The 11,806-nt window shown below is 41.9% G+C and overlaps 1 protein-coding gene across 1 annotated transcript in view; it reads left to right on the top strand.

Annotated features, from left to right (window-relative positions):
• Positions 1-7,742: 7,742 nt before the first annotated feature.
• PPM1A (protein phosphatase, Mg2+/Mn2+ dependent 1A) overlaps positions 7,743-11,806 on the top strand; it is a 64,179-nt gene continuing 60,115 nt past the window's right edge. The window contains exon 1 of the mRNA XM_006144814.2: positions 7,743-8,069. Coding sequence (XP_006144876.1) covers positions 7,868-8,069 — 202 coding nt within the window. The 5' untranslated portion in view covers positions 7,743-7,867. The remainder of the gene's footprint in view (positions 8,070-11,806) is intronic.

Raw genomic sequence — 11,806 nt, 5'->3', positions numbered from 1 at the left:
TTTGTCTATTGCTTGAATAAAATATGTGGTGAGTCAAGTTCTAGTATACAAAAGTATAAATACTAGGGACCAGCAGTTAGCACAATGGCTATGTCACTGAACTCCCATGTAGCCCACCGTGGTTTGCGTCCCAGACCCGGTGGCTTAAACTCACACTGAGCGTGTGTGCATGCATGCCCAAGATCCCGAGAGAAGAATGGAGCAGAAGGGATTGCGGTGTGGCCATTCCCCCCCAAGGGATGATTTCTTGCTTTCTGTCTCTCTGTCTCTCTCTGTCTTTCTGGCGAGCACATGCACCCTATAGCAAAAACCTCTCAAAAAAACACAAAATACAACAATCCTCTCCAAAAAAAATGAAAGTATAAATACTATAACATATAAGATACAGAAATTGGGCTTGGGGATCCTTCTTTTGAGACACTGTAAGAATAGTCATCTAGAGTTTAGGAACCAAATGGTTACCTGTGGTGCAAATACCATAAAGAAGAAAACACATGAGAGGGGTCAGCACAGATGGGAAAGTGGACGATCTTCCATTGGCACCTCATAGGTTTTATGTATATTCCCAAAGACCCTCATAAGCTGAAGGGTTAAAAGTTAAACTAGGTTTTGAAGAGAATGAGTTTAGCACTGCAATTGGCAACTCTAGCGTGAATTTACACCTAAGCTTGTATAAAACACTCAATGAATGGTGTCAACTCATTTACAATGTGTTGTTTACTATTAGGAATATTTTACTATGTGTTTAAAAGCAGGATCTCATCTGTTCCTATAAGGTAGATGTTAATTAATTTTCCAGATAAAGAAACCAAGTCTAATGAGTAAAGTTAAATAACTTGTGAACAGCCTAGACAGAGTAGAAATGGACCTTGGACTCAAATCCATAGCAGTGGTCAAGAGGTATCTTCTTCGATAACATTTTAAAAAATGTTTAAAAATTATTGTTTTTAATGGTTTCAAATGGAGTAAACATGCTCTACCATCCCACGTTTCTACCACTCTTGTTTGTTTGTTTGTTTTTCCTTAGGTTTTTGCCATAGGGTGCATGTGCTCATTGAAGAGAGAGAGAGACAGTCAGAGAGGAAGTGAGAAATCATCCCCCCACAGAGGTATGGACTCCCTGCAAACCCTTCTCCTCCATTTTCTTCTCTGTATTTTGGACATGCATACACATGCATCCAGTGTGATTTTTCAAACCTCTAGATCTAGGACTTGAACCCCAGTTGACCATGTGGGAGTCCAGCACCTTAACCACCACACCACCTGCTGGCCCTACCACTTTTATGTGTTACACCCAGTCTAGTATACTGGCCTGGCCCTATACAGCCACTTAAATGTTCAGTTTCTGGCACTAACTTAAGTTCTCCCCACTATCTGCTGCTTCTTTACAAAGAAGTCACTGTCTGTTACCGAGATGATTCAAAGCTCTCTATAAAGAGAGGTGGGGGTATTGATGGGATCGTATTAGTTTTTTTTCTTGTTAACTAGGATTTTTAGAGTGCAAGGAAAAGAAAGGAAAGAGTATTAGGAGATGACAAGAGAGAAGTCTTCCTTGTGTAAAGAGCGGGAGAATGGAGGAGATGACAGCTGGAGGCAAAACTCTAAGAGAAGTGACAGGACTTCCATAAGGAGCCTAAGGAAGATCGTGCTGTGTAATGGACAGTGGAAGTCCTCTCTCATCTCTCCAAGGCATCTTTAGTACAGAGCTCCTTGTTGGAGTCTGTTCTTTTGTAACTGACAAAAGAGATGCATGTCAGAACTGGTTTGTCAGTGACGTGATTTTTTTTTTCATTCAATTAGATATTTCTGTGCTATTCACCACGTAACAGCTATGGATATAGCATACCTTTTACATTTAATCTGCATACAACATATTCTCCATCGCTTTCTAAAGTCTAGGCAATTGGGAAAGCATTGAATCAAGCCCCAATCTGTGGTGGCTGCTGATTTCCATGATGTAAATACTCCTTCTGTGGCCAGTTTCAAGCTACCAAAGTGAAATCACTGAATGTGGGGATGGGAGGCGTTGTGCAGTAACAAATTACTGTTATGCATCACGTAACGACAGGGATACGTCCTGAGAAATTCGGCGTTAGTGATTTCCTCATCGTGCAAACATCATTACACCAATCTAGATGGTCCCACCTACTACGTACCTAGGCTATCTGGTATAGCTTATTGCTTCTAGGCTACAAACCTGTATGACATGCTACTGCACTGAATTCTGTAGGCAATTGTAACACAAGGAACAAGTATTGTTTATCTAAACATACATGATCACAGAAAAGGTACAGTGAAAACAGAGTAGGAAAGATTTAAAATGACACACTTACATAGGGCCCTTTCTATAAATGGAGCTTACAGGACTAGAAGTTGCCCTGGGCGAGTCAGTGAGGAAGTAGTGAGTGAATGCACTTAAAATTTAGGCTATCCTGTGTGTACACATTTCTCTTTTTCTTTCTTTCTTTTTCTTTCTTTCTTTCTCTTTCTTTCTTTCTCTTTCTTTCTTTCTTTCTTTCTTTCTTTCTTTCTTTCTTTCTTTCTTTCTTTCTTTCTTTCTTTCTGAGAGATTTTTGCTATAGGGTGTGAGAAATCACACCACGGGCGGATGGCCATGCCACAATCCCTTCTTTTCCATTCTTTTCTTGAGATCTTGAGCACACACACACACAGATGCCCAGTGTGTGTTTCAAGCCACTGGATCTGGGACTCAAATCATGGTCAACTACATGGGAGTCCAGTGACATAACCATTACACCATCTGCTGGTCCCATGATTATTTTTCTTTCTAAAACAAGAATTAACCTAAGCTTACTGTAACTTTTTTCTTTATAAACTTTTAAATTTTTTGGCTCTTTTGTCATAACACTTAGCTTAATTGTACAGCTGTACAAAACATTTTATTTCTTTATATTCTTATGCTTTTTAAAAATTTATTTATTTTGCTATAGGGCATGTTTTTTCACCTGAGAAAGACAGGGAGAAAGATAGAGAGGAAAAGTTAAAAATCACTCCCCAAGGGCAGATGACTACACCACAATCCCTTCTTCACTTCTCTCTCCTTTAAGAATTTTGGGCTGGCACACATATATGCCTGGCATGTTTTTCCTGGGTCTGGGACTTGAACTGTATGTTCAGTCATGTGGGAACCAGCCACCTTAACCACCATGCTACCTGGCTGGGCCTCTGTATACTTTTGTATATTTTAAAGTATTTTTGTCTTTACTTTTAAATATTTTTTATAAGAAACTAAGCACACATTAGCCTAGCCTCCACAGGATCAGGATCATGAATATCATTGTCTTCTACCTCTGCATCTTGTCCCAATGGAAGGGCCATGTTAAATAAGACAACGTGAGATCAAACCAAGCACAAGAGAAAATGATACAATCAAGAAACAAGCTAAACATTAGGTGTATGAGGCTACTGCCAAGCATGACCCAGCATATTGCTCGTTTTTTCCTTTAAAAAATTATCTAATTTTATTTATTATTATTATTAATTCAGCAGAGAGAGAGGGAAAGTGAGAAAGCAAGCCTCCAGGTCCAGGAATTGAACCACAGTAGACCATGTGGAAATCCAGTACCTTACTCACCATGCCACCTTACTGGTCCCAACCCAGGATACTGTTCTACATGGAAGTTCTTTTACATATATAAAATATAAGCAGTGTCTTCTAAAATGAACCATAAAACGTATAATAAATAAATACCTAAACCAGTAACATAATCATTTATCATCAAGTATGTGCTATGTTTTTATATGACTGTAACAGTATAGGTATGTTTAGACAAGCATCGTCAGAAATACATAAGTAACGCATTGAGCTGTGACATTATCATGGCTGTGATGTCACTAGGTGATAGGAATTTTTCAGCGTCAGTATCGTTTTATGGGACCACCATCTTACATGCAGTTCATTATTATTTTTTTAATTAATTAATTAATTAATTAAATTCCATTTGTTATTATTACTTTTTTTAAAAAAAATCTGACCATAGAAAGACAGAGAGAGAAAGGGAAAGTGAGAAAGCAAGTCACCAGGTCCGGGACTCAAACTGTGGTCTGCCATGTGGGAATCCAGTGCCCTTTACCATGTCACCTGCCGGCCCCCATGCAGCTCATTATTGACCAAAACATTATTATATGGCTCATGACCATATGATGACTTCCTACCGTGCAGAGACACAAGACACATAAATTACCTCAAGAGCACAGACAATAGTAAAATGAATTAAAATAATTTGGAAGTGACAAAGCTATTGTTTAAATGTGTTCCCCAAAGCTCATATGTTAAAAATTTAGTATTCAATGTGATCATGTTGAGAGGTGAGACCTTTAATACATGAGCAAGTCATGAGGACTCTGCCCTCCTGAATGGGATAATGCTGTTATTGCTTTTTAAATATTTTTGATAAGAAACTAAGCACACATTAACCTAGCCTCCGCAGGATCAGGATAATGACTATCACAGTCTTCCACCTCTGCATCTTGTCCCAATGGAAGGGCCATGTTAAATAAGACAACAATTTTTACCAGGTAAAAAGCCTGGTAAAAAAGCCCACACCCCAGGGCCAGTAGGTGGCATAGTGGTTGAGGTGCTGGACTCCCACATAGTTAACCAGGGTTTGAGTCCCAAACCCAGCGGCTTGAAACTCACACAGGGCACATGTATGTGCATGCCCCAAATCCTGAGACGAGAATGGAGGAGAAGGGATTTCAGTGTAGGGATGATTTCTCACTTTCTATCTCTCTGTCTCTGTCTCTCTAGCAAGCACACGTGCCCTATAGCAAAAATCTCTCCAAAAAAGCCCCCACCCCTTGCACACATATGCATGTGTTCTCTCTTACCATATGATGCTTTCTGCCATGCTATTATACAGCAAGAAAGGGATGATGTTCTGGGAGAAAATCCCACATGGGAAAGTTACCAGTTCAAGTCCAGAGACCTCCCTAAGTAAGCAAGGCATGACGGTGCCCATAGTCTGGGACTGGATGAAGGATGGAGGGGAATCTTGGTGTCAATACTCTGTTGGAGGGACCAGCAGTTAGCATAATGGCTATGTTGCTGGACTCCCATGTAGTCGACCGCGGGTCAAGTCTCGGACCCCCCCGGCGGCTTAAATTCACACTGGGCGCATGTGCATGTGTGCTCAAGATCCCTGGAGGAGAAGGGATTGCGGCGTGGCCATCCCCCCGGCAGGTGATTTCTCACTTTCTATCTCTCTGTCTCTCTCTGTCTGTCTGGTGAGCGCACACGCCCTATAGCGAAAACCTCTCCAAAAAAAAAAAAAAGACTCTGTTGGAGATACTGTCTCTCTCTCTCTGAAGAAATAAATAAAACTTAAAAAAAAAAAAAAAGACTTTTAAAAAGAATGCTCTCACAAGATGTGGCCCTTCAGTCTTATACTTCCCAGCCTCCAGAACTATGAGTCAAGTAAAATTCTATGGTTTATAAATTAGTTTGTTATTGTGATATTCTGTTACAGCAACTTAAAACAGACCAAGACAGGTGAGTTTTCATCATACTTCACCCTTGTTTAAAATTTACTTAATTGGAAGCTAATATAGTTTGAATTTTAATAATGGCTATATTTAACAAGCAGCTGGTAAAATTCCCCCAAATTTAACCATTTGCTCTCATGAGTCATCACAAGCCAACTCTACACTGACATCGTGAAGTCTACTACTCTTTCCATTCCTGACTCCTTGCTGCCATTATGACTGGCATGTAAACACTAGCAATAATCAGAGCTATACAGGAAAAAAAAATAGTACCAGTCAACATATTCTGTGACCCTGGGAAATTACCACCTCTCTGATGCTCAGGGATTTTTTGTATAAAAATAATAAGTAATAATAAAAAGTAATAAAAAAGTAATAAAAAGTAAGATAAAAATAATAAGTCTTGGGGACCAGCAGGTGGCGTGGTGGTTAAGATGCTGCACACTCCCGCATGGCCGACCACGGTTCAAGTACTGGATCTGGTGGCTTGCTTCCTCACTTTCCCTCTCTCCCTCTCTGTGTTGTGTTTCTCTTTGGTCAAATTAAAGCAAATGAATAAAATTAAATAAAAAATAATTTTTAAAAAATAAGTAAATAAACAATAAGTCTTGGGGTCAGGAGGTGGTATGGTGGTTAAGACACTGGAATCCCACATGGCCAACTGTGGTTTGAGTCCCAGATCCAGTGGCTTAAAATTCATGTCAGGGGCGCGTGCCCAAAATCCCAGGAGGAGAATGGAAGAGACTGCTAGAGAGGGGGATGATCATCCACACGATGGGATGATGTCTCACTTTCCCTCCTACTATCTCTCTGGCAAATGCATATAACTTATGACAAAAACAACTTAAAAAACAAACAATATAGAAATTATTCTTCACATTTTTATTTGAATTCCAAAACAAACAAACAAACCCAAGTCTTTGTTCCATGTACTCACAGTTTGTTGAGAGAAGTCAACTAGTTGGTCTGTGTGACAGTACATTGTAAACTGCAGAGCCAGGTGCAGATAAAAGGCTTTATTATGATGGCCATTTCATCATCAGTTTTCAACCAGGCCAACATCGTTAAGGATGCAAAATGTATTGCCACTTTCAAAGGTATGGTTTAGTTTAAGATTTTCCATAATGACCAGAATAGATAGTAAATGCTTGAGAGAACTGTCCTCAAGAAGTCCACTCAAATTTAATAAGAGAATCCTGTCCTGTGTGACATAACTGGGACAGCCCTGTTAGGGAGGGCCAAAGGGAAGCCAGTGGTCTTGTGCCAAACTTGGCTCCTGGACCTTGAGAAAAATATGGACAATCATATCAAATAGGAATTACTACTCATATTGGGAGGAAAACTGTTTTTTGAAAGCTTATAGCTTACTTCTTTCTTTCTCTGTTGGAGTGTCCGATGGGACATCTTGCGGTGGTAAAGAGTTTCTCAATCTCAATAGCTGAATAAAGACCCTTACATTTTTTATTTTGACTTTTCCAAATGTCTTTGCTTTGGGAGCCAGAACAAGGTAGTTCCCTAGTTGTTAACTAGAGTAAATTTCCCAAATACCCAAGTTGAAACAGAACCTAGAACTGAGTGACTATGAACTCTTTGCCTCAGGTGTGCTGAACTTCACAGTGGAGTGTACCCAGTTCCTCTCTGCCATGCTCTTTCCCCCGTCAGACCCTTTACCTAGGCAGATACTTCTCCCTGAAAAGCTCCCATCAGACTCTTTGCAAAGCTGACTCCTTCTCATTCAACTTAAATGCAACCTTCTTAGAGAGGTTTGCCCTGAACACAGAGATATCTTAAGTCATTGCCTACATCTATTTCCCTATTCATTTCCTTCATGGCACTGGTCAAAATCTGTAATTTCCTGTTTGTTTCTTTCTCTATGTCTCTTATAATGCCAGCTCCTTTGAGATCTTGGAACCTTGTCCACTGATATCATTATCTACCACCAGGATCGCAGTGCCTGGAACATAATGACCATCTGTTGAGCAGATAAACTTATCTGATGAGATCCACACCACTGTTGTAAGGCTGTGGCCATATGTAGATATGTTGAGGTGACAGCCTACCTAAAGGACTATCCAGAACCTGGCCTGTGGCGTACATGGTTACTCATATTTCTCTCAGGTCTCCAGAGGGGCCACAGTAGTGGCATGAGACTGCTGGCTTCCCTCTGGCCCACCCTAACAGGGCTCCCCCTGTGATGTCACACAGGACAGGGTTCTCTAGTCCTTTTCATTCTGTAACAGTCCTCAAAACAGCTAAGGTTTCATGACACGATATGATGGGAGGGTAGGGAGGGAAAAGGACGGGGTGGGGGTACATCCCCACCTCTCCTAGTGAAATTAATTTAGGGACTCTATCCACTCCCATGTTTGACTTTGGGGTTAATTGGGTAGTAGCAGAAGCTGCATTTTGGATTAAGTTAATGAAAAGAGAGAAGAAAAAAATGGGGAAAAGAAGGACAAAGGTATTAAGAAGAGAACAGAAGAAAGGGAGAAGAAAGATAAGAAAGAGAAAAGAGAGAAGAGGACAAGTGAAGAGGATATGTGGAAGAGAAAAACCTGAAACAGGTAGTGAAGCAGGAGGAGGAGGAAGCGGCAGTTGAGCTATGTTGTTTGGTTTAGGAACTAAGGTGGCGGCAGGCTTCAGTGTAAAGGGTGGATGGTTCAGGTCAGGGAATTCTTGGGTATTCCCCTGAAAGGTCACTTACGGGGAGGTACATTTTGAGAGTCTCAGGCAGGGCTGCCTCTAGGGTAAGTCTCCTAGATTTATTTACAATAGTAACTTGGGATCAAGGATTGTAAACCTTTCCTTTAAATCATGATTGTGGGGCCAGCAGGTGATATGGTGATTAAGGTACCTGGATCCTACATGGCTGACTGTGTGGTTTGAGTCCCAGAGCCAGCCAGTTTAAAGAACACACTAGGCCAGTGTCTCCAAAATTTGGAAAGGAGGGTTGCGCCATGGCCATATGTCCTGGGAGGTGCTTTTTCTGTCTCTGTATTTGTCTCTCTGGCAAGTGCACACATCCTATAGCAAATTTTAAAAAATCAATCAATCAATCATGATTGTATAGGAAAGGGGAGAGAGTATTGCTGACTAGACTAAGCTTTAGATTTCCCACTACAGTTCTTATTTTCAAAACCTCTCAATTATTAGGCTAATAGCACATAGTAAATTTAAAATTTTAAAGGTTTTTGGGGCCAGCAGATGGTATAGTGGTTATGTCACTGGACTCCCACATGACCGACCACGGTTCAAGTCCTGGACCCAATGTCTTAGAAATTACGCCAGGCATGTATGCATGTGTGCCCAAGATCCTGGGAGGAGAATGGAGGAGAAGGAATTGCAGTATAGCCATCCCCCAGGAGGTGATTTCTCACTTTCCCTCTCACTGTTTCTATTTCTCTCTCTCTTTGGTGAGCGCACATCCTCTAAGGTAAAAACCTCTTAAAAAAAAGAAAACCTTAAAGATTTTCAGAAAAATCTTGCTCCTTTTTATTAATTAAAAAAACAGATTTCCAAAGCAGAGAAGCATAATTTTTAAAAATATACCTATAAAAATTATTAAAATAGAGAACCAGCAGTTAAGTGTAATGGCTATGTCGCTGGACTCCCACGTAGTCAAACGTAGTTCGCGTCCCGGACCCCGTGGCTTAAAACTCACGCCGGGCACGTGTGCGTGCATACCTGAGAAGAGAATGGAGGAGAAGGGATTGCGGCGTGACCATCCCCTCTGGGGGGTGATTTCTTGCTTTCTCTCTCTATCTCTCTCTGTGTCTGGCTGGCTAGTGCACATGCCCTATAGCGAAAACCTCTCAAAAAAAAAATTACTAAAATACAGTCAGCAATATATTTCTGATGATATCTCACAAAACCTTACTATGAACATGCCAAATATGTAGAGGAGGCCTAAATGAAGTCTTGTTCAAAAAGAAGACATCTTTAAACTCTCTTTTTTCCACCCTTCTAAATATTTACTTTGCCTTCTTCATATAAGAGATAATAATTTGGAAGGGAATGTCATAATACCAAGCTATTTAATCAGCGAATATTTTGTTTCAAATTTTAAAAAATTTTAATGTTATGACCCACAAGTTTCCTAGTTTACACCAAAATGTCTCTGCAAGCTGTATCCAGAAATAAGAAAAAGTAGGATCGTGCAGCTTTATTGGCAATCTGGGGCACACTGCATAGGCAGTCCCTTCTCGTATCACTATTTTCCATTTCCTACCTTTCCTGCTTCAATTAACCCAGATTATCGAACATGTGTAGAACAGGGAGAAGAGGTATATGGAAACCTAAAAGAAAGAAGCAGGGAGAGAGGTAAGACCTTGCTCAAGCTCTCCATGACTGGTTTACTACTGTCCCTGATGGCCCCCTTCTGCCTTATGAATAAGACAATCTGGTTTTTAAGAGCACTCCAAATGGTGGTTGCCACATTGGCTTTTTTATTTCAGAATATTAATGACTCCACTAGGGTTTTAATCATGCTGGTACTTGTCTTAAGTATTAAGGATTCCAAAAAGGCAAAGTTTCAAAGATCTTTGATCTAATTTCGTTGTTTTGGCGGGTATGTGGAGAATTAGGAAATGTGCCCTCAAATGGTACTGGGATCAAATAAAAACTGAATTTTATTTTTAGTTTGTATACCTGGAAATGATCCATCTTCCTCTTGCTCAAAGAAATTCTAACTCCAAAGATACTGGGTAGTGATGTTTGAGTTTCTCAAATATTTCGTCTGCCCGTGAATATTTGGTTTTGTTATTGGGTCCCAAGTCTAAAAGTGGAGAATAAAACCTTCCCAAATAAGTCAGGTTGAAAAATCGGAGATGGCTTTCAAGTAGTTAAACAATGTTTGCCGAATGAGTAGAATAAGTAGGTTGCTTTTGGTTTAAATGTTGGGGCAACAAAGTGTATTAGGAGCTAGAGAGTAGGCAGAGTGCAAATTGCTACAGTAAACTCCTTAGATAAAATGGAGAGACCTCATTACAAATTTAGCTTTTTAATGACCAGAACTCAATTTGGTTAATATTTTCAAGTGTTCTTTTTAAAGTACTGGCCTCCTACTAGGAAGTTTTTTGGGTTTTTTTCCTTTGCATATACTAGAACGTCTTTTCAAATATGGATTATTTTTTGGTTTGTTTCTTTAAAACTTCTGGTCCTGCGAAAGTGGTGTAGGTCAAATCCAGGAAAAGGTTAAGTCTCTGACGAGAGAGGGAAAGGCACCTCAGCCAATGGGAACCTGTGCTGGTGATGCACTGCTCTCGGGTTCTGATTCATTGGCTGCCTAGCGTTTGTCATTCTATCTCTGGCGTCTGCAAGCAGCGTGGGTCGGATTTTCTGTAGTCTAGCTAGCTAAACTGGATTTTCGCCGTCTGCACGTGCAGCTTCAATTAACTTGAGCTCCTATCCGGCTCTTAATAGAAGCAGCTGTTACGTTTCCGATTATCCTCCAGACTTTGAAAAAATCCTCGGTTCCTTTAGCTTTACCGGAGGTCCCTGTAACAGAATCACGTGACCATCTAACGTGCAAATAAATACAATGTGGACTCCCATGAATTCCAGAGGGGAAAAAAAAAAAGCCAGAAACTCACAACATGTGCCCCATGCGTGCATCAGTTGCACTCGCATGTGGGTGGTGGTGATAGAGTGCGTGTACTCCTGCCCTTCCGGGCTCGAAATGTGTGGCTGTGGCACCTGTGTGGCCTCCTGGAGTCACTGGGGGAGGATGGCTTCGGAGGCGTGAGGCTCTGGGGAGGGGGGTGTCTGTCTAGCGGATGCCGGGGACAGAGTGCACGTTCGAAGGGCAGCGACCAGGCTGCTACAGCGCGGGAAAGAAATCGGTGCTCCAGATGCGTCGACAGCGTCTTCGCAGGGGGCGGATGTGTTTGCAGGCAGGTGGAAGAGCCGGGTGTTGGCAGGGGGGGGAAGGGGCGGGAGCCGTAGGAGCGGGAGCCTCAGGGTTAGCTCCTGGGTACCGGCTTGACCAACTGCCTGGCTTGGAGAAATTCTCGATCCACTGGGCTCAGAACAGTCTCACAGTGCGCCCAGACACCCAGTAGGGGCGTAAAGACCCCAGTCCTGGTTCTGAGTCGGAATGCGGATGCTTGGGTCCTCCCGGGCCTGGGACCGGGACAGCGAGACCGCAGCCGCTAGAGCGGAGTAGGGCGCTGACGTCATCTACGGTCGCCCCTCCCCCGCCCGCTACCGGCCCTCGCCGCAATTCCTGCCCAACTACATCCGGGTCCCTCCAGCTGCTCCGCGACGCCGCAGCTGTAGCGGCGGCGGGGGCGGGGGGGGGGGG

Source organism: Tupaia chinensis, unplaced genomic scaffold (assembly GCF_000334495.1).
Source record: "Tupaia chinensis unplaced genomic scaffold, TupChi_1.0 Scaffold000133_1, whole genome shotgun sequence".
NCBI lineage: Eukaryota > Metazoa > Chordata > Mammalia > Scandentia > Tupaiidae > Tupaia > Tupaia belangeri.
The sequence above is the reverse complement of the archived record's forward strand: the minus strand, read 5'-3'. Positions and strand labels throughout refer to the sequence as shown.